A 26176-nucleotide genomic window follows, 5' to 3' on the forward strand; every position below is an offset into this window, starting at 1 on the left:
TTTAAATTTCACTAGAAATTTTTCCTATATTCTGTCTCACTTCTGACTCTCTCTTTTTTTGGCTAATATTAAGGTGGAAAATCTATGTCTGCTTCTCTTCCCATCTTTCTATTGGGAGAGCTCTTTTATTTCTCCCTTTCTTTTCATTTTCATTTCCACTACTTTGTCTAGATTTTTACTGCGGTACTGCCAAATGATTGTTATAGCCTTATAAATAATGTCCTCTTTTCTCTTTCTCATATTCAACATCAATTCATACTGCATGAGAGTTATTGGCCTCTAACTTCAATTTTATATCATTTTTTCAAATTCAGGAGCTGATGGTGACCCCCATACTGGGAACTCCTCCACTTTTCTTAGGATTTTTCTGCTTTGAGACAGGTTTCCTCATTGTCATACCAAGATTATTCCTTTAAGGAGCTAGACCTGAGCTTTTCTGGAGCAAAGTAAAGCAAAATAATAGAAAGTACTGCTTTCTAAGGTGTGCAAAGTCATGTCACTAAAATAAGCAACATGGCTTTGGAGTTCTATGACTTAAATAACCTTAGGTGCAATATATCTTTAATGCAGAACATCCAGTAGAACTAATACCTCTTCGTTGAAAGGATGAGCACCTTTAATTACGAATACTGCTTCATCTTTAAATCTGAGTAATGTTGTATATGTCCCTTAGGCATCAAATAGTGTTCCCTTGAAATCTGTGATTAATGACCTTCTCTCTTTTTTTCCAGGCTTGAACATGACAAGCAGATTTGGGAGTCCAAGGCCCAGACAGAGGTTCAGCTTCAACAGAAGGTCTGTGAGACTCTGCAGGGGGAAAACAAAGAACTTTTGTCCCAGCTAGAAGAGACTCAACAACTATACCACAGTTCTCAGAATGAATTAGTTAAGTTGGAATCAGAACTTAAGATTCTCAGAGACCAGTCAGCTGATTTAAATAACTCTTTAGAAAAATGTAAGGAAAACAAAGAAAACTTAGAAGGAATCATAAAGCGGCAAGAGGCTGATATCCAGAATTGTAAGTTCAGTTATGAACAGCTAGAGACGGATCTTCAGGCCTCCAGAGAACTGACCAGCAGGCTGCATGAAGAAATAAACATGAAAGAGCAGAAGATTGTAAGCTTGCTTTCTGCCAAGGAACAGGCAGTCCAAGTAGCTGTTGCTGAACTACATCAGCAACATAATAAAGAAATTAAAGAATTGGAAAACCTGTTGTTGCAGGAGGAAGAGGAGAATGTTGTCCTAGAAGAGGAGAACAAAAAGGCTGTTGACAAAACCAACCAGCTTATGGAGGCACTGAAAGCCATCAAAAAGGAAAACTTGCAGCAGAAGGCTCAGTTGAATTCCTTTGTTAAATCCATGTCTTCTCTCCAGGATGACAGAGACCGCATCGTAGGTGACTACCAGCAGCTGGAAGAGCGACATCTCTCTGTCATCTTGGAAAAAGATCAACTCATCCAAGACGCTGCTGCTGAGAATAACAAGCTTAAAGAAGAAATTCGATGCTTGCGGAGTCATATGGATGATCTCAATTCTGAGAATGCCAAACTAGATGCAGAACTAATCCAATATAGAGAAGACCTGAACCAAGTGATATCAAGAAAGGACTGCCAGCAAAAGCAGCTCCTTGACGCTCAACTTCAGCAGAATAAGGAGCTGAAAAGTGAATGTGTCAAATTGGAAGAAAAGCTGAAGGAGTCTGAGGAAGCAAAGGAGGATCTGCGAAGGTCCTCTCTTGCTCTAGAGGAGGAGAAACAAGGTTTGTCTAAAGAGATTGAGAGCTTAAATGTGTCTGTATCCCAACTAAAGAGACAATTGACAGCCTTGCAAGAAGAAGGAACTTTAGGAATATTTCAGGCCCAACTAAAAGTAAAAGAAGAAGAAGTACAGAGGTTAAGTACTATCGTTTTCTCCTCTCAGAAGAGAATTACAGAACTGGAAGAGGAATTGGTTCGTGTTCAGAAGGAGGCTGCCAAGAAGGTGGGTGAAATTGAAGATAAACTGAAGAAAGAATTGAAACATCTTCATCATGATGCAGGGATAATGCGAAACGAAACAGAAACCGCAGAAGAGAGAGTGGCAGAGCTGGCAAGAGATCTGGTGGAGATGGAACAGAAATTACTCTCAGTCACCAAAGAAAATAAAGATCTCACAGCACAAATCCAGTCTTTTGGAAGGTCTATGAATTCCCTACAAAACAGCAGAGATCGTGCCAATGAGGAGCTTGATGAACTGAAAAGGAAATACGATGCCAGTCTGAAGGAGCTGACAGAGCTGAGAGAAGAACAGGGGCTCCTAAGCAGGAGAAGAGATGCTCCGGTTTCGAAAGTTGCCCTTTCTGTGAACTCCACTGAGGATAACAGCTTGCCTCACCTCGAGAAACTTAACCAACAGCTTCTGTCCAAAGATGAGCAACTGCTTCACTTGTCCTCACAACTAGAAGATTCTTACAACCAAGTGCAGTCCTTTTCCAAGGCTATGGCCAGTCTGCAGAATGAAAGAGATCACCTGTTGAATGAACTGGAGAAATTCCGCAAGGCAGAGGAGGGGAAGCAGAGGTCTGCAGCCCAGCCTGCAACCAACCCGGCTGAAGTCCAGAGTTTAAAGAAAGCTATGTCATCACTCCAAAATGACAGAGACCGACTAGTGAGTGTCTGGTTCTCTTTCTGATCTTCATTTGAGAGTTTTTGAGCTTTTCTTTAAAAATTTTTCACTTCTGTAGGAAAAGATGAGCACATTCTTGCATATATATATTATCTGGGCATTCTGGAACAGTATTATACATCCTACAGGTTTTATTTGGTCTTAGAGAGACACACAAATATTATTTAAATTACTTTAATTCTACCAGTACCATTTAAAAATAATTACAGATTTTCTTTGCACAAAACTCTCCACGTTATAAAAGGACTAAAAGACATGGAGGTTGTTTTATGTATTTTGTACACACCTGTCAATGTTTCCAGAATGTGTCTCAGTTTAATTGAACTAAGGTATAGGGGTCATTCAGGGCCTTCTTACAGTAAGAGTTTAGCCTTAGGTCATCTGGTAGAATTATAGAGAGGACTCAGCTTATCTCATGTATAACTCAACCCTAATTTGTCACAAAAAAGTTAAATATATAAAGAGTTAATTTAAAGAAGTTCAAAAAAAAAAAAAAAGAAGTTCAGTACCCAGCTTTTTTTCAATCTGAGAGAAAGATAAGGAGGATCTCTCATGCTAAAATTTTGCTTTTAGAAGGATCCAGTAGCTTAGTTCAGGTCTTTTTTTCTAAGAACCTCCGGGGTATCAAGATTCAGAAGCAAAACTGGAATTACTATAAGCCAGGCCAAGTTCTACTTTGTGAGGTTACTCTCTTCACTTTCATGACAGTTCTTAACTCTTTTAAGACCATGTACTTAGGCCAAATAGGAAATAAAATGAGGTTCAAAAGGCTGGATATTCCATTAAAAAGTGACCCATGTCCAGAATATGAAAATTCTAGTTTTTAAGAACAGCCTCAATAAAAAAGATCATTGCTCCTAACTACAAATTCTTGTTCTAATTTTCTTTTTCATTGTAGGCAATGTGTTCATTCATATTACATTTGATATCCAGTATTTATAGATACCTTTTTCACTTTTGTAATATGAGTAAAACCCCTCTTTTCAGCTGCGGTTTTGACAGCAGTATAATGTATACGTATTTATTTATGTCTTAAAATAGTTTCAGTTCAGCTGACTTTGTCCTGGGAGCTAACCCTTTTTTGTTGTTGTTGTTGCTTTTGGAATGCAAATGTAAAAGATTTTCATCAGAACAGTATATACTTCAAAGATGTAGTATTTTATAGCTATCTAGGGTTCGATTATCTTCAAAGTCAAAATCTTTTTCCTAAAAGCTATTAGGTTAGATTTTGAATTGACAAGGTTTCCTTTAGTCAGTTGATTTACTCTTCTTATCTGTTCTAAACACTGGGGACAAAACTTATCTCTCAACCCTTGCTATCTCTCAGCCTTTTCTATTTCTTAGTCCCCATTCCACATTTTTGTCTGCTGGATATTTTCAAACCAGGTCAGCATATTTTTACTTACATATTTCTATAACCCATAGTAATGTTCCTCTGTTCTGTAAGGCTCATAGCTGGCTATGATTTTATTTCATTTATCATCAAGGTCTGTCAGTTTATTCATAATGGGCCTCAATAATCTCTTTTCCTTTCCATCATCATTTAGGATGAGTTCTTAACACTGTACGTTTAACTGTTGTGGTACTGCTTCTTCCAATTTGTCATTTTCCAGTATATTTTTATATACCATTGCTGAATAAATCTGAAGCTTTGCTTTCTTATTACTGTACTGCTCAAAAACCTTTAAAAGTTGTATTATCTCTAGAATAGGCTTGGGATTCAAACCTTTTAGTCTGGCATTTGAGACCCTATAATTTGGTTAGGTCCTTCTTTCCAGCCTTCCTTGTTACTGCTGCCCTACTCATACCCTTCATTGCAGCCAAACTGATCTACTTATTATGCAGTAATCCTACCTAGTACTTCCACATTACCATCCTCTGAACCAAAATGTCCTCTCTATTTTCCTTTTTTGGGAAGATATTTCCCACTATTAAACATCGCCCTGGAGCTCAAACTTTCTGGTTACATTTCCAGACCTCTTAAATATCTGTTACCTTCTGTACTTCTCTAGTACTTTCATTTGTCTCATATTGTCCTGATGTGTATATGTCTATATGTCTGTGTGTATAAGTGTCATATCTTACACTTGTTTGTGTTTCCTATGATTTTAACATAGGAGGAATTAATTATGTGGTAGATAATCAACCATTGGTGACCATTCTCTATTGTTGTTGTTACTGAAAACACTGTGGGATTTTTTTTTTTTTTTCCGTTTTGTAAAACTGTCATATAGGGGAATTCTGGAAACATTGGCTCTTAACATCTGCTGTAAATGAAAGCCAAGGCAGGGTTATAAATCACATGAAGGCCTGTCACTCTGACTTGGTGATACTACATATGAGGTCCACTACAGTCTGCTGAGGCCCTTCTGCATACTTTTGGAATAAATTGTTAACTGGCCATCAGCTCTTTTCCACATAACTTGTTCTCAGTCTGTGTCATGGGCATTGAAGTTTATAGTCTCTCAATTACTAGCGACATGTATGGTAAATACGGGAGCTTTCTTAGGTCAACCACTATCAGTTTGAACATGCAGCTTAGGCCAGCAGTTTATCACCTCTGCCTACACTACACTTCCTTTCCATCCGGACCATCCCATAAATGATTGAGATCTGAAAAGGATTTAGCTTACTTTGATTCTCTTCTTTACTTAGTTATTCAGGGGGAAGTTTCTCCAAGTCTTAGGGTCCCAGGTGCAGAGAATTAGCCCTGGGGAGTCTACTACAGTGTCACAAACAACTCTGAAAACATTCTGTAGTTTTTGTATCTGTTTGAACTTCCTTAGGACTTTCCCATAATCAAATAGGTACTTAGGCAATTTCTATCTAAAGGGTAGAAAGCAAATCTCCAGAACCGCGTTTATCTATATACATTTTGTTCTTTTTTAAAATTTGCTTTCAAATTCCAGTATAATTAATGTACAGTGTGACAGTTTCAGGTATACAATATAGTGATTCAGGAATTCTATACATTACTCAGTGCTCATCAGGTAAGTGTACTCTCAAACTCCTTCACCTGTTTTTACCCCATTCCCCAGTCACCTCCCCTCTGGTAACCATCACTTTGTACTCTATAAAGAGTCTGGTTTTTTGCCTCTTTTTTTCTTTGATCATTTGTTTTGTTTCTTAAGTTCCACCTATGAAGAAAATTATATGGTACTTGTCTTTCTATGACTGACTTATTTCCCTTAGTATCACACACTCTAGACCCATACAAGTTGTTGCAAATAGTGAGATTTCATTCTTTTTTATGGATCAGTAATATTCCATTATGTATATGTGCTCCACATCTTTATCCATTCATCTGTCAATGGACACTTGGGTTGCTTCGGTAGTTTAGCTATTGTAAATAATGCTGCTATAAACATAGGAATGCATATATCTAATTAGTGTTTTTGTATTTTGGGGTTTAATACCCAGTAGTAGAATTACTGGATCACATGGTAACTCTATTTTTAATTTTTTGAGGACCCTCCATACTGTTTTCCACAGTGGATGCACCGGTTGCATCTAGTTGCATTCTCATCAACAGTGCACAAGTGTTCCTTTTCCTCCATGTCTTTGCCAACACTTGTTGTTTCTCTTGTTTTTTATTTTAGCCATCTGACAGGTGTGAGGTGATACCTCATTGTGGTTTTGATTTGTGTTTTTCCAGTGATTACTAATGTTGGGTATTTTTTCATGTATCTGTTGGCCATCTGTATGTCTTTTTTGGAAAAAAGGGTCTGTTCATGTCTTCTGCCCATTTTTAAATTGGTTTTTTTTTTTTTTTTGGTGTTGAGTTTTGTAAGTTTTTTGTGTATTTATTTATTTATTTATTTATTAAGATTTTATTTATTTATTTGACAGAGATGACAAGTAGGCAGAGAGGCAGGCAGAGAGAGAGAGGAGGAAGCAGGCTTCCTGCTGAGCAGAGAGCCTCATGTGGGGCTCGATCCCAGGACCCTGAGATCATTACCTGAGCCGAAGGTAGAGGCTTTAACACACTGAGCCACCCAGGCGCCCCTTTTGTGTATTTTAGATACTAATCCTTTAGTGGATATATCAGTTACAAATATGTTCTCCCATTCAGTAGGTTGTCTTTTTTTGTTGATTGTTTCTTTTGCGGTTCAGAAGCTTTTTATTTTGATGTAGTCCCAATGGTTTATTTTTGCCTTTGTCTCCCTTGACTTGGGAGACATATCTAGAAAAACATTGCCAGGGCCAGTGTCAAAGAAATTACTGCCTGTGTTGTCTTCTAGGATTTTTATGGTTTCAGGTCTCACAATTAGGTCTTAAGTCCATTTAGGACTTATTTTTGCGTATGGTGTAAGAAAAGTTGTCCAGTTTCATTCTTTTGCATGTAGCTGTCCAGTTTCCCATTCCTTTCCTATTTGTTGAAGAAACTTTTTTTTCCCACTGCATGTTCTTGCCTCATTTGTCTTATATTAATTGACCTGTAATCGTGGGTTTGTTTCTGGGCTCTCTGTTCTATTCCAGTGAGCTATATGTTTTTATGTCAGTGCCATACTGTTTTGATTATTACAGCTTTGTAGTATAGCTTGAACTCTGGGATAGTGATACCTCCAGTTTTGTTCTTTTTCAAGATTGCTTTGGCTGTTTGGGGTCTTTAGTGGTTGCACACAAATTTTAGGATTTTTTGTTTTGTTTTATTTTGTAAAAAATGTTATTGGCATTTTTATAGGGATTGTATTTGATTATAAAATTGACATTTTAATAATATTTGCTCTCCCAATCCATGAGCATGTAGTACCTTTCCATTTTGTTTTTTTCTGTCACCAGTGTTTTATAGATTTTATAGATTTCAGAGTACAGGTTTTTCACCTCTTTGGTTAATTTTATTCTTAGGATTTTACCATTTTTGGTTGTAGCTGTAAATGGGATTGTTTTATTAATATCTCTTTCCGTTGGTTCATTAAGTATATAGACATGCAACAGATTTCTGTCTATTGGTTTTTGTATCCTGTGAACTTAGTGAATTCATTTTTCAGTTCTTGGTGGCGTCTTTACAGTTTTCAAAATATTGAGTTTTCTTTCTTACCAGTTTCGATGCCTTTTCTTTTTCTTCTCTGATGCTGTGGCTAGGACTTCCAGTACCATGTTAAATAAAAGTGGTGAGAGAGAAAATTCTTGCATGGTTCCTGACCTCAGGGGAAAAGCTCTCAATTTTTCCCACTGAGTATGTTGTTAGCTGTGGGTTTTTATATAAGGCCTTATCATGTTGAGGTATATTCCCTCTAAACCTACTTTGTTAAGGGCTTTTATCATGAATGGATGCTGTACTTTGTCAAATACTTCTTCATTTATTGAAAAGATCATATGGTTCTTATAATTTCTTTTATTAAAGTGGTGTATCATGTTGATTCATTTGTGAAAATTATACCACCCTGCATCCCAGGAGTAAATCCTACTGGATCGTGGTGAATGATTTTTTAAATGTATTGTTGGATTTAGTTTGGCAATATTTTGTTGAGGATTTTTGCATCTTATGTTCATCAAGACTTGTTGACTGTAGCTCTCTATTTTTTAGCAGAGTTTTTATCTGATTATGGAATAGGGTAATGCTAACCAATGACTTTGGGAGCTTTCCTTCCACTTCTACGTTTTGGAGTAGTTTGAGATGAACAGGACTAACTTTTCTTCAGATGTTTGGTAGAATTCATTTGTGAAGATGTCTTGTTTTTTGGGAGTTTGTTGATTACCGACTCAATTTCTTTGCTGGTTATCAGTGTGTTCAAATTTTCTATGTCTTCCTGCTTCAGTTTTGGTAGGTTACATGTTTCTACGAATTTATCCATTTCTTCTAAGTTGTCCAATTTGTAGACATATAATTTTTCATAATATTCTCTTAAAATCTTTGTATTCCTGTTGTGTCAGTTATTTCTCCTCTTTCATTTCTGATTTGGAGTCCCCCCCCCTCTCTTTTTCTCTTTTTTGATGAGTCTAGCCAACATATTATCATTTCTGTTCATCTTTTCCAGGATGTCTTTAGGTTTGAAATGAGTGTCTTGCAGACAGCATCTAGATGGTCTTGCTTTTTTATCCATTCTGTCACCCTATTTTTTGATTGGAGGATTTAGTTCATTTACATTCAAAGTAATTATTGATAGGTATGTACGTATTGCTGTTTCATTACTTGTTTTATAGTTGTTTTGTAAATCTTCTCTGTTCTTCTCGTGCTCTCTTTTCTCATGAGTTGCTGGCTTTCTTTAATGATATACTTGGATTCCTTTTCTTTATTTTTTTATATCTATTACCAGTTTCTTGATTTGTGGTTATATATAATATCTTGTGCATATAACAGTCTGTATTAAGTTGATTGTTGCTTAAGTTTTGTTTTGTTTTTTTTTAAGATTTTATTTATTTGACAGAGAGAGAGACAAGTAGGGAGAGCAGCAGGCAGAGGGAGAGGGAGAAGTAGGCGCCCCGTGGAGCAGGGAGCCCCACATGGTGTTCAATCCTAGGACTCTGGGATCATGACCTGAGCTGAAGACAGATGGTTAACCAGCTGAGCCACCTGGGCACCCTCATTGTTGCTTAAGTTGGAACCCATTCTTAAAGTACCAAGATTTACTCCTCTCCCCTGTATTCTTTAGGTGTAGTGTCATACTTTACATATTTTTATTTTGTGAAAACTTTGACTGGTTTTTTATAGCTATACTTAATTTTATTGCTTTTATGCTTCCTGCTTTTCTTATTCCTGTTTATGGTCTTTACTTTCCACTTGAAGAATACCCTTTAATATTTCTTATAAGGCTGGTTTAATGATTATGTATTTCTTTAACTTTTGTTTGTATGGGAAACTTTATCTCTCCTATTCTGAATGACAGCCTTGATGAATAGAGTGTTGTTGGTTGCACAGTTTTTTCTTTCAGCACTTTGAATATCATGCCACTCTCTTATGGCCTGCAAAGTTTCTGTTGAAAAATCAGCTGATAACTTTATGGGCTTTTCCCTTATATGTACTGTGTTCTTTTCTCTTGATGCTTTTAAAATTCTTTATCATTGCTTTTTTGCCATTTTAATTACTCTGTGTCTTGGTTGTGGACCTCCCTGGCTAGATTCTGTTGGGGGCTCTCTTTGCCTCCTGGATCTGGATTTATGTATCTTTCCCCAGATTAGGGAAATTTTCAGCCATTATTTCTTCAAGTAAATTTTCTGCCCCCTTTACTCTCTCTTTTTCTGGGATCTATGTAATGCAAATGTTGTTACTTTTGAAGATGTCGCTGAGTTCCATTAATCTATTCTCATTCTTTATTAATCTTCTTTCTTTCTCATGTTCAGCTTGATTGTTTTCCATTACTCTGTCCTTCAGGTCACTGATCTATACTTCTCTTTTCTCTGTTCTACTATTTATTCCCTCTAGTGTATTTTTTAGTTTCATGTCTATATGTTAGGAAAGTGAGCAACATCAGGTCAGCTATTGCAAGTAGCAGCCTTATAAAGAAAATGCCCTGTGGTGCTCTGCAGTGTCCGTTGTTCACCAGCACGTGACACTTCCAAGATGTCTCATGTGTGTTGTATGTACCCGCCTATTGTGGCTGAGCTGTGTTTGCTTTCAGTGTAGTCATCTGCAGTGGCTCCCTTTGCCTGTTTTAGGCAGAGTTTGGTCCCTGTGTTGTTAATGGGCCACTCAGGGGCTGCCTTGGGCTTGAGTTGGGTCAGACCAGGTGTTTGCCAGAGTTGCTGTTGCAGTGAACTATAAGGTACTCTTCCCTGTGTTATCCCCTGTTGTTGGTGGCTGGGGCCTACAGTCAGACAAGATACCAACCACTGCTAAGGCTTCAGTCAAACTAGTGTGTGGTTATCTTCCCCCCTCCCTGGTACAGGAGTCACTTTGGAGTGGCACTGGCCCCTTTGGGGGCTGCTTGTACAGTGTCACACTGTGGCACCACTTTGGATATATTCCTGCTGAGGCCAGGTTGGAGGGGTGAGTCTACAGAAGAACCCAAGGGTGAGGTGTGCTGTTAGCAATCCAGGTAGAATGTGTTTGTGCTGTGCTGGTGTCTGTATATGTAGACTGAGGGGTAGGAGGGAAATGGTGTCTGCCAGCTCCTTTGTTCTTGGAGAAGTCTCCCAAAGATCCCTGACCCTCCAACACACATTCTTAGATTAATAAATAAATCTCCTTCATGTATACCCCAGGCATCTTCCAAAATGCTGCTTTTATGCTGTATCTCAGCGAGGCCGGGTTTTTTTGCTATTTTTGGCAGGGACTCAGTTTCCTCTTGCCCTCCATCTCTCCCAGAGCCAAGCTGCTCATTTTTAAAGTTCCAGGTGGTAAGCCCAACTGATTGCAAGAACTCCAGGCATTAATCCCCTCTGGTTCTCAAAGCCAAATGTTGTGGGGGTTTGTCTTCCCAATGCAGGTCCTTGTGACTAGGATGCCTGGTATTGAGTCTGCTCCAGTTCCTTCTCTGTGTTTGTAGTGCCCCTCCCTCCCATGGAAGTCTCATGGATCAGCTTGGTTACCAACTGTGGTTACCTTCCACCTTTCCTACCATTTTTTTATGTGGTCTCTCCTCTGTGTTTAGCTGTGGAGAGTCTGTTCTGCCAGTCTTTGGGTCATTTTCTGGGCTGTTTACATTGGTGTGGGTTTATCTAGTTGTGTTCATCAGATGAGGCGAGTTTAGGATCCTCTGACTCTGCCATCTTTCTTAGAAGTCCTGTATACTCATTTCATTCTGAAAATGACTTGAAGTTGATTTCAAGATAATATAATACAAGTAACTGAGAAGGAAGAGAAAATGAGGATAGAGAAAAAGGTTAAACCAGGAATAAATTTAGTGTCCCTAGAAGATATCACAGTATCTTTTTAGAAAGATAGGTCATCAGTTCTTTTCCCAGTTTTCTGGCAGCCATCAGAAATGAGGAATTAAAGAGCCCTGTACATGAATTGCAGTGTCCATATTTTAGGGGAAAGGAAGAAAGAAAAGCTGTTTGTTTAATGTAAGAATAGTTATTAAGTATTGAGGCCTGCAAGAAATTCCTTCTGTGTTTCCATAGAGAGGACTATATGAAGTTGTAAAACATCCTTTACTTCTCTACAGTAAATATAAGTGTTTTATAGGGTATAGTTTAGCTGTTCCTTGCTGTAACTGCTTAGCAAAAGAACTTTGTATAATTTCCTAAACATACTTATACAGATGGTTAAAATGCAGTCCCAGACATGCAGCTTTCTGATGATCTGGTCTATTTTAATATTAACATTTAGAGTATCTGGATTAGAGGAGGGAATAAAGAATACATTTAGTGCATAAAAAGTCTATTGTTTAAAGAATAAAGTTATATATATGTCACTAAATTCAGCATGTCACTGAATTCTGCATGTTTGATGAGAAAAACAAACAACACCTGTACTCCAACTCTTTCTCTTTCTCCCAAGGCAGTTTACTTTGAACTCTCTTATTGTTTTGGTGTTTTCTCAGTGTCTACATATCATGCTTATAATGCATTTTGGGTTTTCATTCTTTGCATTAGCTATTGACTTTCTTTTATGCTAACGGGGTTTAGTTCTCTTTTTTCTCCCTTTCCACAGTGTATGTGCACCTACTCAATATACAGTCTCTTCCTCATTCTGATGTAATTTAAATTTTGGTTAGTTTAATATTTATGTTTATATCAATGTTTACATTTTTAGGACTACAAATGAGAGCTGAGACATGTTATTTTTATTTTCCTCAGCATCTTTTTCCCCCTTAGAGTTAATACTGTTTTTGTTGTTACTTCGTTTTCTTTGTATTCATCAATGTAATTTAACTCCAGGTTTATTGCCATTTATTCACATGTCCTCTTAAGATGTTTATTCCTATCAATTTTGTATTTATGAAGAAAATTTGGAGTTGCTTTCTTATTCTTACATGAACCAGGATACTGTTTTCATCCTGTGAAAGGATAGCTCCCTTCACATCTGTCCTCTATGAGATCTCCTGTTTCTTCTATTCCACATCTTCCTCATCTTGGTTTTGTGTCATTTTGTTGAAAGAAATCATTTAGTAGCTCCCTAAGAAAAGATGCAGGGGAGGTAAATTTCTTGAAAATGTCTTTTCATCTCTCATAGTTGATTGGTAGTTTGGCTGGGTATAGAATTCTAGGCTGAAAATAATTCCCCTTCAAAATTGTGAAGACTTTGGTCTGTTATCTTTTAGTTTACATTGTGGTGTAGGAGTCTGAGCTGTTTTGTTCCCTAATCTTTAAATCTGATCCGTTTCTTTATCTCTTTTTCTCTCTCTGTCTCCTTTTCTCTCATATTTTTCTGGAAATGTATAGAAGTTCTTAGTCCTATGTATTCTGAAATTTTATGACAATGTACTTTGATGTGGGTCTATTTTCATTCATCATTGTGTTTAGTCCTTTGAATCTAAGAAGTCATATTCATCAGTTTTGGGAGATTCTTTTGAATTATGTTTTACCAATTTTCCCCCATCCTTTTTCTCTGTTGTACCCTGCCCCCTGAAAAGCCAGTTATTTAGATTTAGGACCTTCTGGTTTGGTTGTATAATTTTGTTATCTTTCCTAGTCTTTTGGCTATACTCTGGGAAGATTTTCTCACCTTTATCTTTAGAGCCCCATATTGAGGTTTTCATTTTTGCTATCATGTTCTTAATTTCTAAGGATTTCTTATTTTCTTTTTCTTATCTTTCCAAAAATAGTGGTGGCAATTTTGTTCTTTGATGTTTTCTTATAATGAAATTTTTTAAAATATTTTTTTCTGCTACAGTGTTTCTGATTTCTAATAGTCTCTCTTAAGTCTTCAAGTATATTAAATTCTTTCCCCTGCTAAGCTCTTCTGAATTACTTTTGTTCTAGTTCTTTTCATTCTAGCCTTAGTGATAGCCATTCTCTGGTGAGTGTTAACCCTTGATTTACTCTTCATGTTTAAGGGTAGGGTCTAAAAATCTTGTGAATGGGGCTTACCAACTGTGAGGTTGGTGATTGCAGGGTGATGTTGCTGAGCTTTCTCTGGGTAATCCCAGTCTTGGTATCTTTAGTTCCTCTTAGGCTGGTTAGATTTTCTAGAGAAGACTTATCATTTCATGCATGGATGGTAAAGGCCTGGGTGCCAGCGCTATCCATGTTAAGTAGGGGAAGGGTTCAAGAATTTAGGAGGCATATATTTACTTGATCACCATTGTTTTAGAGCAGTACCTTTACCTTCAGTTGTGCCTGGTATCTAATGGTCCAGAGACGACTTTTGCCTTCTCCAAAGAATAAAACTCTAGTTGTCAGAGTTAACAAAAGATGTGCAACTGTGGAGAGTATTTAGGGATGCAGTTGTTTTTTAAGCAGCTTTCATCTAATCCTCCTTATTTCAGCTACCACCTTCTCCCTACCCCCATCACCATCTTCTCCAGAGGTACCTGGTGCTGTTAATTCCTGAGCCTTTTGAAGATTCTGCAGAGTAAGTTCTGTTGGTTCTTGGCTTTCCTTACTGCCAGCTTAAGATTTGGCTTTCCCAGATCTGTTAAGTCAGTTACTACTTATGCATCTGCTTTTCAGCTTCCAAAATTAATTTTGTTGCTGCTGACTCCTCTCTTGTTCTTCCTGTTCTTGTGTTTTATGCTTATAAAATGATGCCTTTATTGTAGCTTTAATGATGTTTCCAAGAGTGGGTGAAAGAGATGTGTGTTCAAGGCCCCCTTTTAATCCAGATGTCCTAACATGTATTTCTTACTACCAAGCTTTTAATGAGTGCTGGGGATAAAGAATTTGAAGATGCACCTGGAATGTAGATAGCCAATTTTGTTGATTAAAGGCAAGTCCATCATCATTGTATTATCATCATCATTATTACCATCACCACCATCGCCATTAATTTTCTCATTTAGTTCTCATAATCTAAGTACCATAAGGGAGGTAAGGAAAATTAAGATAAGGGAAATTTTATAGGCATGGGAAATTAAGGCTTAGGGGTGTAAGGAATATGTGCCAGGTCACACAACCTATGTGGGCAGGATGTTGGACTCCAAAGCCTAAGTAAGTGCTCTTAAACCACTGAACCTGGGCATCACTACCTTCTTTTTATAGTCAACTTCAGCTAAGCTAAATTAAGGTTGATACCCATATGAGAAAGTTTAAGAGCCTAAATAGGGCACAGAGCTAAATACAAAGTCAAGTTGTCTTTACATTTCTTGTTCTGGGGAGTTAACACCTACAAAGAAACTGTAGGTCCTTTAAGTCTGTCCTATGTCTGAGCTTTAGATCTAGAGTCAACCTAAGACCTTGGGAGGAGGGGCCTAGGGTACAAGTTGCAGGAATGGTCAGACCCTGTAGCCTTTTGGTGGCTCTCTTTAGTTTACCGTTTTAGAGATTTGTGTTGCAAATATATGTTAATGAACTTGTCAGGTGCTGACAGTATGTTGTGGTGTCTGACTGACTTTGTAGGGAGCTGTTGATGACTTAGAGCTTGGTAAATGAGAGGTGCTGAATCACCCTTTTACTTTCCCTTTGGTTAAAGCTGAAGGAATTGAAGAATCTGCAGCAACAGTACTTACAGATTAACCAAGAAATCACTGAATTACGTCCACTGAAGGCTCGACTTCAGGAGTATCAAGATAAGACAAAAAATTTTCAGATAATGCAAGAAGAGCTAAGGCAGGAAAATCTCTCCTGGCAGCATGAGCTGCATCAGCTCAGGTATGATCATTCCTGCTTTTTGACCCTTTTCTTTTAGTTTTTTTTTTTTTTTTAATTTTTTATTATAAAATAATTATAGTTTTATAAGAAGTTGCAAAAATAATACAGAGAGCTCCTGTGTACCTTTCATGTAGTTTCTACCAATTCTAACATCTTACATTACTATAGTATACCCAGATCAGGAAATTACATGGGTGCAATTCAAAGGCCTTCTTCAGATTTCATCAATTTTACCTTCACTCAAGTATGTGTGTGTGTGTGTGTGTGTGTACTTTTTCATATGTGTAAATACATGTAATCATCATGACAGCCAAGATACACAAATGCTCCATTTCCACAAATAATATCCCTTGTGATACTAATTTATAGTCATAATCTTATTCCCCATGCTAGTGTCCCTGACTCTGACTACCACTAATTTGTTCTCCATCTCTATCATTTTGCCATTTTTGAGAATTTTTTTGAATTTTTATTTAAATTCCATTTAGTTAACTTACAGTGTTTTAAGTAGAATCCTACAATATGTAACCTTTTGAAATTACCTTTATTCACTCATCAAAATTCCCCTGAGGTCCATTGACATTGTTCATATATCAGTAGTTCATTTTTTTTTTTAATTGATGAACAGTGTTTCATGGTGTAATGTACTACTTTAACCATTCACCCATGAGTGTTAGTTCTGATTTTGTTATTATTAATAAAGCTGCTATAAACATTTGTGTATAGACCATAAATTTCCGTTTCTCTGAGATAGTTGTCCAGGAGTACAAATGCTAGGTTGTATGGTAAGTATCTGTTAGGTTGTCAAGAAACTGTAAAATTGTATTCCAGAATGCCTGTACCATTTTATACTCCTGCCAGCAATATATGAGTGATCCAGTTTCAATATCAAATGCTATATCCTTGTGAGCATTTGATATTGGAACTATATTTTAATTTTTTAATAGGTGTGTCATGTAATCTCATTGTGGTTTTAATTAGCATAATGGCTAATAATGTTGAACATTTTTTAATTGCTTATTTGGCATCCATATGTCCCTTTTGATGAAATTTTTGTTCATGTGTTTTATCTATTTTTTATTTGGGTTGTTAATTTTTTGCTATTGAGTTTTGAGGGTTCTTTATATGCTCTAGATATAAGTTCTCTGTAAGATAGATTGCTTACAAATATTTTCTCCCAGTTTGCAGTTTATCTTTTCATTCTTCTCAATAAGGTCTTTTTAATTTTAATGAAATCCAGTTTAATGATTATTTTTCTCTTTAAGCAGATTCAATAATTTCTGTTGTTCTGTCTTCAAATTCACTGATTCTTGATTCTGCATCACTTTCAGTTCTAAAATTTCCATCCAGTTCTTTATATCTTCTATTTCTTCACTGAGGTTTTCTCTATTTTTTTAAATTGAATAATAGTAACATAAGTTTCATCTGTACAACATAGTGATTCAACAATTGTATGCATTATGCAGTGCTCACCATGATAAGTATAGTTACCATCTGTCACCATACAAAGTAATTACAATATTTTTTAGTATATTTCCTATGGGAACTTTTCATTCCTGTGATTTATTTATTTTATAACTGAAAGTTTGTCCCTCTTAATCCTCTCATCTATTTTCCCCATCCTCCAACCCCCCTCTCCTCTAGCAATCACTAGTTTGTTCACGTATTTATGAGTCCACTTCTTTTTTTGTTTATTTGTTCTTTGTTTTTCAGATTCCACATATAAGTGAAATCATATGGTATTTGCCTTTTTCTGACTTAACTTAGCTTAATACCCTCTAGGCCCATCCATGTTGTGAACAGCAAAACTTAATTTCTTTTTTTAGTTGAGTAGTATTTTCATATGTGTGCGTGCATGTGTGTGTATGCACACCAAATCTTTTTTATCCATTCATCTACTAATGGACACTTAAGTTGCTTCTGTATCTTGGCTATTATAAATAATGCTGAATATGTGTGAATAATAATGCTGTATAATGTGAACATAAGGATGCATATATCTTTTTTGCATTAGTGGTTGATTTTCTTTGTGAAAATACCCAGTAGTGGAATTACTGGGTTGTATGTATTCTATTTTTAATTTTTTGAGGAACCTTCATACTGTTTTCCATGTGGCAACACCAATTTACATTCCCAGCAATGATGCCTGAAGGATCCTTTTTCTCCACATCCTCACCAACACTTACTATTTCTTGTCTTTTATGATTCTGACTGCTGTGAGGTGATACCTTATTGGGGTTTTGATTTGCATTTCTCTGAAGATTATGGGGCTGAACATATTTTCATCTGTCTGTTGTCTATCTCCGTATCTTCTTTGGAGAAACGTGAAGCTTTCTCTGTTTTCACTGTGTTAGTAATTGCTTGTTGAAGCATTTTTGTGGTGGCTGCTTTAAAATCCTTATATAATTCTGTAACATATAATTCAACATCTCTTTCATTTCAGTGTTATCTGTAGATTTTCTTTTCTCCATCAAGTCATGACTTCCCTGGTTCTTAGTATGATGAGTGATTTTCAGTTGTATCCTGAACATTTTATATAAGACTCTTAAGTCTTAAGTCCTCTGCTTTAGTAGGTTTCCACTGATACTTTACTTCTAGATGGTGGGTGAAGTCCAGTGGGCTCCCTACTCAGCCTTCATTGATGCTGCAGGGGAAGAGGTGTCTTGAGATTGCCAGGAAGAGGCAGAAGTCCAGGCTCCCCACCTGTACTCCACTGACAACTGCAATTGAGGGGGAAGCAATGCGTCATTACTGTTAGGTGAGACTAGATGACCAAGCTCCATACATGGGCTCCATTGATACCACTGGAGGGTTGTGGAGAAGGGCATTTCATTATCACTGGGCAGAGAGAAGAGAAAAAAATGATTTCTAGCTATTGATTTTTTTTACCTCCCTTCTATCCCTATTTACCTTTCTATTAGCTTTTCTCTCATTTCACATTTGAGCAATTTTAAAGAAAAGTAATTAATTATATCTTGAGTAGAAGTAAATTTTAAGGGGATGGAGAGGAAGATACTTTCCTTCATGTTTAGAAGGAAGAAGAAAATGAGGACACAGGTTTGATTCCCTGACTTTAAGACCAGTTTCTTTTTTTTTTTTTTCAAATGGAATAAATTTTAATTCCAAGATTTCTTATACAAGAAATAAACACATTGCAAAGGGTTAATAGACTTTATAGAAACAAAACCTTTCATGTTTCCAAAAGTCAATATTTTAGTTCTTTTTTTAAAATTAAAAAAATTTTTATGAGTTCTGTGACGTGTGTAAACCTGGAGATTCACAGACCTGTACCCCTGGGGATAAAAATATATTATATGTTTATAAAAAATTAAAAATTAAAAAAAATTTATTAACATATAATGTATTATTAGCCCTAGGGGTACAGGTCTGTGAATTTCCAGGTTTACACTTCACAGCACTCACCATAGCATATACCTTCCCCGATGTTCATAACCCAACCATCTTCTCCCAACCCAACAACCCTCAGTTTATTTTGTGGGATTAAGAGTCTCTTATGGGGGCTGCCTGGGTGGCTCGGTGGGTTAAACCTCTGCCTTCAGCTCAGGTTATGATCTCAGGGTCCTGGGATGGAGTACCGCATCGGGCTCTCTGCTAGGCGGGTAGGCTGCTTCCTCCTCTCTCTCTCTCTCTCTCTCTCTCTCTCGACTTGTGATCTCTCTGTCACATAAAATCTTTTCAAAAAAAAAGTCTCTTATGGCTTAGGACCAGTTTCTTTAGCTGAATATCTTCAGGACCTCAGTCTTCTGTTCTTGATCTACTTTGGGGAAATGAACTTTTCAAACATGTAAAAGCTGGAACATCTTGTTCCAGCTTTGGTTGACTATTAGCCTCAGGGTTGACTTATTAGGAGAGCCTGAATTTATACCATAACCTTTCTCTAACCCCTTTAGATACTGGTTTGCTTATTCTGTTCTGGTTCCTGTACTGTGTTACATAAGCAGAGTAAATGAGTTATATCCCTTTATGGCTGAATTCTATGAGGTAATCAGCTTTGTTCCTTAGGCCCTATTTTCCAGTGAGCATCTCTTTCCATACCCTAACCACCTTCCAGAAAAATGGCAGCTTGAAGCTTTTTTGGAAAATTATGATCTATCTTTCTTCTGCATTCCACTCTAATTGTTCTCGCTCATTTTTCACAGACAAATATCAAAGGAAGTGTTGAAAATCCTGTGCCTTTTACATGTAATACATGTAAATACATTTACATTTTATAATACATTTACGTTACAAATTACAATTACATGTAATTACTTGTAATACAATTTTTTTTTTTTTAGTTTCTAAGTTTGGTCTCTCTTTGACAAAAGTTTTGGCTATAATCCAACTGACTTAGCAAAGCAGGGTTATTTCATAACAAGTATATGCCATTTAGAAAAGAAGGGACTGTTTTGCCTCATTTCTAGAGTGAAAGACAAATCAGATGCAATTCAAACAAAACCTTGTACTGTTGGAAAAAATAGAGACATGGGTACTATTCAAAGTGAAGAGATTCTGCAGGAATTTCATTACAATCCTAATGAGTTCTTTTAGACAGAGTGGAGAGAGAAGTAGAACTAAAAAATGTGGCAGAGACACAGTTTTACCTAGTGCTACAAAAAAATGAGCTGGGGTCAAACAGAAGCCTCCCTCTTGGCCAGATTTGGTGAATACAAATAGAAATATCAGCAGCTCATATTTTTTGGGTGATTATGATATGTTGGGCTCTGTGTTTGGTGTGTAACATACAGTGTCTCATTTAATCCTTAGAATAATCCTAAGGAATAAATAGTTTATTCCCATTTTACCAGTGAGATTCAGAGAGATTAAGAAGATTTACTCAGGGACGCCTGGGTGGCTCAGTTGGTTAAGCAGCTGCCTTCGGCTCAGGTCATGATCCCAGTGTCCTGGGATCGAGTCCCACATCGGGCTCCTTGCTCGGCAGGGAGCCTGCTTCTCCCTCTGCCTCTGCCTGCCTCTCTGTCTGCCTGTGCTCGCTCTCTCTCCCTCTCTCTCTGTCAAATAAATAAATAAAATCTTAAAAAAAAAAAAAAAAGATTTACTCAGAGTCTCATGCCTCGTTTATGATAGATCCATTGTTTGAACCCAGTTCCTTCAACACTGTAAGTTGCTCTGGGTAGCATTGCATTTTCGTAACTATGATGTTAGTCTGCATCTGGCACTACCTTTCTGAAGAACTAAAGTGGTTTTCCATTGCTTACAGAATAAGATTTATTTAGCATGCTACTCATTACCCCACATGATCCAACCTCACTTTATCCTTATTTCCTACCTTATCCACTTTATATACTATCTGGTACAATTCCAAAATTCAGTATGTCTGTTTGTCTATATATTCACTTTTGTGTCTTTTGTTTAGTATGTTCCCAGAACCCGGAATGCTTTTCCATGAAATCATCTTTAGTCCTGCCAGTTGAAATCCTCTTATTAGTTCAACTTCATCATCTTGCTCTACAGTTCAATTTATAATAAAATTTTTCTCTGGTGATATGTTTTTTTTACTAAATCTCTACAGCCCATAATACTGTTTTGAATATGTAATTATTCATCTCTGTATCACAAGTATTTTTTTGCCTTTGATTATTTTATGTGTTTTGTAGGATGGAAAAGAGCTCCTGGGAAACCCAGGAGAGGAGAATGAAGGAGCAGTACCTTATGGCTATCTCAGATAAAGATCAGCAGCTCAGTCATCTGCAGAATCTTATGAGGGAATTGAGATCTCCTTCCTCCCAGACTGAGGCCCTCAAAGTACAGTACCAAAGACAGGTGGGTAATTTCAGTGCTGGTTGCTACTCAGAGGTAACCACCATCCAGGAAGCATCAGCTTCCTGCAAGCCAAATGTCTATCTGCCACACTTAGGCTAGCTGTCTTTTGACTTCTGTGAGGTGGACAGAGTTCATGGAGGGAAGGGATTAAGCATGAACAGCATTAGGAGGGAATTTCATCAGTGTTTGTACCCTTGCAGGCATCCCCAGAGACATCAGCATCTCTAGATGGATCACAAAACCTAGTTTATGAGACAGAACTTCTTAGGACTCAGCTCAATGACAGCCTAAAGGAAATTCACCAGAAAGAATTAAGAATTCAGCAACTAAACAGCAAGGTAAGTGTTTCCTGCTAGACTGGAATTCAGTTTCTTATTTCCATGACCAGAAGCCAGGAGGTAAGTAGAAACAGATTAAGCCTAATTTGTAGCTGTAGCATATATCAGGATACAGAAGATTTGCTTTTCTTGGGAGTCTGGGTTGCTCACCCCAAGGCATTGGACAGAGGGCTATTTCCTTTTCCGCAACCTTGGAGCATCCTTGGGAATGATTTGACGAAATCTATTTAGTAAGAATAAAAAGGAAAATCCAACTCTTAGGAAGACTTGTTCCCCAGCATTGTACTCCTTGTTAGTAATATTAAGGTGTCTCCCTGTAAATCCTCCCAACACCTTCCTCTTGTTTCTCACCAGTGTGCAACAGCAAAATGTCTCAGGAAGGAGGAAGAAAGCTTTTCAGATGTGATTAGATAGCAGGGATAGAAGTGAGAGGTCTGTTCTTCATTTCACTTCGTTTGTAGGCTTCCTCACTGGTGTCTAATGTTCTTTAACTAAAGAAGCCATCTTTTTCCCAAATCCTAGCCATGCCCATCCACACACTCTAAGAAAGCATAGTGGGATAGATGGGATGTCTGTCTGTCTTTCTTTTTTTCCCCTTCCTTTCCTTTCCTTTTTTCTTTCTAATTTTTTAAAAAAATATCTTAAAGATTTTTAAAAATATTTTTTATTTAATTGTCAGAAAGAGAGAGAGCATACAAGCTCTCTCTGCCTCAGAGAGAGAAGCAGGCTCCCTGTTGAGGAAGGAGCCCAATGGGGGACTTGATGCCAGGACCCTGGGATCTAGACCTGAGGTGAAGGCAGATGCTTAACCAACTGAGCCACCCAGGCATCCCTTAAATTTTTTATTATTAACGTTTTTTTAAAATTTAAATTAAATTAGCCAACACTTAATACAACATTAGTTTCAGATGTAGTGTTCAACAATTCACCAGTTACGTGTAATACCCCTGGGATGTATTTCTATATGGAAAAGCCACTTTGCCATCTCGTCCCTAGAGCCAATCTCACCAAAGCATGATTAAAGAAAATTATTCTTGGATGCCTTCTCACATCTCTATTCTCTCTCCTCATTCATTCTCTGGCTTCTCTTCTTCCTTCACTGCCTCTCCTCCCCTACCCACTTACAAATGATAATACTCCCTGTTGCTCTCTGACCAAAGTATTCTCGAGTGGCACCTCCCTAGTTCTACCTTCTTCAGAGGAACCAGCTATGTTACTATATTATTATATCTATAGGTATATATAATATATTATTACATTATATTAATATTCTTTTAGAATGAGAAGGGATTTAAAAGGTCATTTAGGCTCTAGAGTACAAAAATTGGCTATTAGGAAAGCTATGAATGTCCAAAAATTTATATACAAATTGTGTGTATGGGGGGGGGTGTGTTTTAAGTTTATCATCATGAGATCTCATCAGTTCACCAAGGGATCTGTGATTCAAAAATGGTAAAGATAGGTAGGCTGTATCACAGATAGGGAAACTAAGGCCCAGAGGTATTAAGTAATTTGCCTAAGGTATTAGGAAGAGGTCATTCTGAGATAAATATGATAACATATTTGGAAAAGCATGGTACCTAGCTTATGTAGAAAGTATTAGATGTTAAATTTAGCTAATTGAGGGCGCCTGGGTGGCTCAGTGGGTTAAGCCACTGCCTTCGGCTCAGGTCATGATCTCAGGGTCCTGGGATCGAGTCCCGCATCGGGCTCTCTGCTCAGCAGGGAGCCTGCTTCCCTCTCTCTCTCTCTGCCTGCCTCTCCATCTACTTGTGATTTCTCTCTGTCAAATAAATAAATAAAATCTTTAAAAAAAAAATTAGCTAATTGACATTGAAGTATCAGAAGCTGATAAACACCATTAACTTTGGCAGAAAAATTTATATTTTTAAAAATAGGTTTGTTGATCCAAATGAACAGATAAAACTGTAGACCCTTTATTGGGATAATTGTCTGGGAGTTTTCAAGGGGCCCCAGAGCAGCTTCTGTACAGTTCTCATTCTTTCCATAATTAGATCCTATCTTAGCTTTGTTACATTTTCTCTCCTGAAAATCACTGTAAATTACTCTGGGCATTTGTCTTTTAATAATTAATCTCTTTTAACCTGAGATTTAGGGCTATTAGTAGATGAGGAGGTCATTTTAGTGGGTAGAAACTAAAAATCTTTTAATGTAAATGTTTTATTGAAGTAAAACATAAAAAGCATACAAATCATAAATACATAGCATATTTTCACAAAGTGAAGGCACCTGTATAAACAGCACCTAGATCAAGAATCAGAACATATTAAAAAAAAAAAAAAAATCAGAACATACCAGAACTCCAGAAGTCCTTCATGTCCTTTTCTGTTTACTACTACACTGTTAGAACTACAGATGCTTGGGGACGCCTGGGTGGCTCAGTTGGTTAAGCAGCTGCCTTCGGCTCAGGTCATGATCCCGGCATCCTGGGATCGAGTCCCACATTGGGCTCCTTGCTCAGTGGGGAGCCTGCTTTTCCCTCTGCCTCTGCCTGCCATTCTGTCTGCCTGTGCTTGCTCTCCCTCTCTCTCTCTCTGATAAATAAATAAAATCTTTAAAAAAAAAAAAAAAGAACTACAGATGCTTGGAATCATATCTTCTGTCTTACATCACTTCATTTATATTGTGAGATTCATCCATGGTTTTGTAGATAGTATGATTATTTTCCATTCTCATGCTATATAATATTGCATTGTAGGCATATACCATAGTTTCTCTATTTTGCTGTTAAAGGACTTTGGGGTTTTTCTAGTTTGGGACTGTTGCAAGTAGTGCAAGTCATGTTTTTACAAAACAAAATAAAAGAGATTAGAAATATGTAGGAATTATGTAATGCAAAAAGTCTAGTTTTGGGAAGCTTTTAGTTTTATGTATTTATATATTGGGTTCTGGGTCATAAAGTTATGTTTTCTTTAACAGCTTTTTTGAGATATATATATTTAAAGTATATGAATACTACTTTGGGTCACTGTGATTCTGGGTGTGAAAGAGTTCTTTAGGCATCTCTATCACTAGAGTCATCCATTCATTCATTCATTCATCAAGCAAATAACTGTTATTTGCCTTCTGTGAGCTTGGCCATATGTTAGTATACATAGCAGCCCCTCATGGAGCATATCATCTAATGAGCTTAGAGCCTCACTCTAAATGGGTCCCAGCTAATTAGGAGAATTGCTTCTTGGGTTGTAGAATGGGATTGTTATAGAGGAACTATTAGCATATAATGTTCCTCTCCAAACCACGCCCTAATTCTTTCTGTGGATGCTCAGACTGTGTATATATATTTCTGCCAGCATGGTTGGAGGTCTGTATGTAATACAAACTTAAAAACTTGTAACCTAAAACTTAAAAACGGAAAAGGAGTGACTATTTATATAATGCAGTCTAAGTTAGTCCCTCCTATTCTGTTTTCAAGTGTAGATATGATGAAGCACAACAGTTCATGAGCTAGAACAGAGGTCAGCAAACTCTCCCTTAAAGGCCCAATGGTAAATATTTTTGTTCTATAGGCTATGCCGCCACTATTACTACTTTCAGCTTTGTGGTTGTGTCACAAAAGCGGCCATAGGCGGTGCATAAACAAATAGAGCAATCATATTCCAATAAAACCTTGTTTCCAAAAAAATGTAGCAGACCCTGGATCATTGTTTGCCAACACCTAAACTATTAGGATCTGTCTAATCCGAAACAGGGTAATGCAAATAGTATAAAAGGTGGCTTGTATGAGGGTGGCTTATAAGCAATTAGATTTCTCCAGTTAAGGGGATTTTGCTTCCAGTGAGCTTTACAGAGCTATCCTTTCTCCTCTAGGTTTGTAAAAGAAAAATAGTGTTGTATTTTTCAATACTGAGAGATTGTTTTTGCTTTTGTTTTGGGGTGGTTTATTTTTGGTTTTTTGGTACCATTTGATGGCCAGGAAAATTAACTTTTGTTTGTTAGGAGATCATACTACTCTCTCAAAACCCAGTAGTTGTCATCTACCTGTCTTAAGGTTAGTATTGCTTCTCAAACATTTATATTCTTTTCGTTACTAACTGCTCATACTCCCGTCCAAAACCCATAACCTGCTTCAGTTGGGATGCCGTCTCGAAGTAGGTAGAACTCTAAACTTGGAAGCAAGAACCATGCTTGACCCCTGGTCTGTCATCTGTTAGCCACATGATGTTGGACAGGTCACTGCTCCTTTCTTTTTCGTTTGTCATTTGTTTTGTTTGTCAATTTTTCTTCAGAAGTTAAGTTTATTCATTCTGATTTTTTATTCGGCTGTGCAGATATTTTTGTTATCCCATGTGTATTTCTTTTTTTTTTTTCCTTGAAAATTTTTATTTACTTCAGTGAGAATGAGAGAGCGAGCGAGCGAGCAGGAGCATGAGGGAGGGGCAGAGGGAGAGGGAGAAACAGACTCCCCCTTGCGCAGGGAGCCAATGCCCCAGGCCCCTGGGATCATGACCTGAGTCAAAGGCAGAGGCTTAACTCACTGAGCAGCCAGGTATCCCCATGGGGATTTCTTCTTCTTCTTCTTCTTCTTTTTTTTTTTTTATAAAAATTTTATTTATTCATTTGACAGACAGAGATCACAAGTAGGCAGAGAGGCAGGCAGAGAGAGAGGGAAGCAGGCTCTCTGCCGAGCAGAGAGTCCGATGCGGGGCTCGATCCCAGGACCCTGAGATCACAACCCAAGCTGAAGTCTTAACCCACTGAGCCATCCAGGTGCCCCCCTATGGGGATTTCTT

General features: G+C 37.3%; 1 protein-coding gene across 3 annotated transcripts in view; it reads left to right on the plus strand.

Moving 5' to 3' along the window:
- The window catches only part of GOLGB1 (golgin B1), a 124527-nt gene that overhangs the window by 92047 nt on the left and 6304 nt on the right, over positions 1-26176 (plus strand). For all 3 annotated transcript variants that reach the window (XM_044252244.1, XM_044252245.1, XM_044252246.1), the window contains 4 exons: positions 732-2646; positions 15122-15300; positions 20919-21084; positions 21285-21422. In XM_044252244.1, the coding sequence (XP_044108179.1) occupies positions 732-2646; positions 15122-15300; positions 20919-21084; positions 21285-21422 (2398 nt within the window). The remainder of the gene's footprint in view (positions 1-731; positions 2647-15121; positions 15301-20918; positions 21085-21284; positions 21423-26176) is intronic.

The sequence above is a fragment of the Neovison vison genome, chromosome 6 (genome assembly GCF_020171115.1).
Source record: "Neovison vison isolate M4711 chromosome 6, ASM_NN_V1, whole genome shotgun sequence".
NCBI lineage: Eukaryota > Metazoa > Chordata > Mammalia > Carnivora > Mustelidae > Neogale > Neogale vison.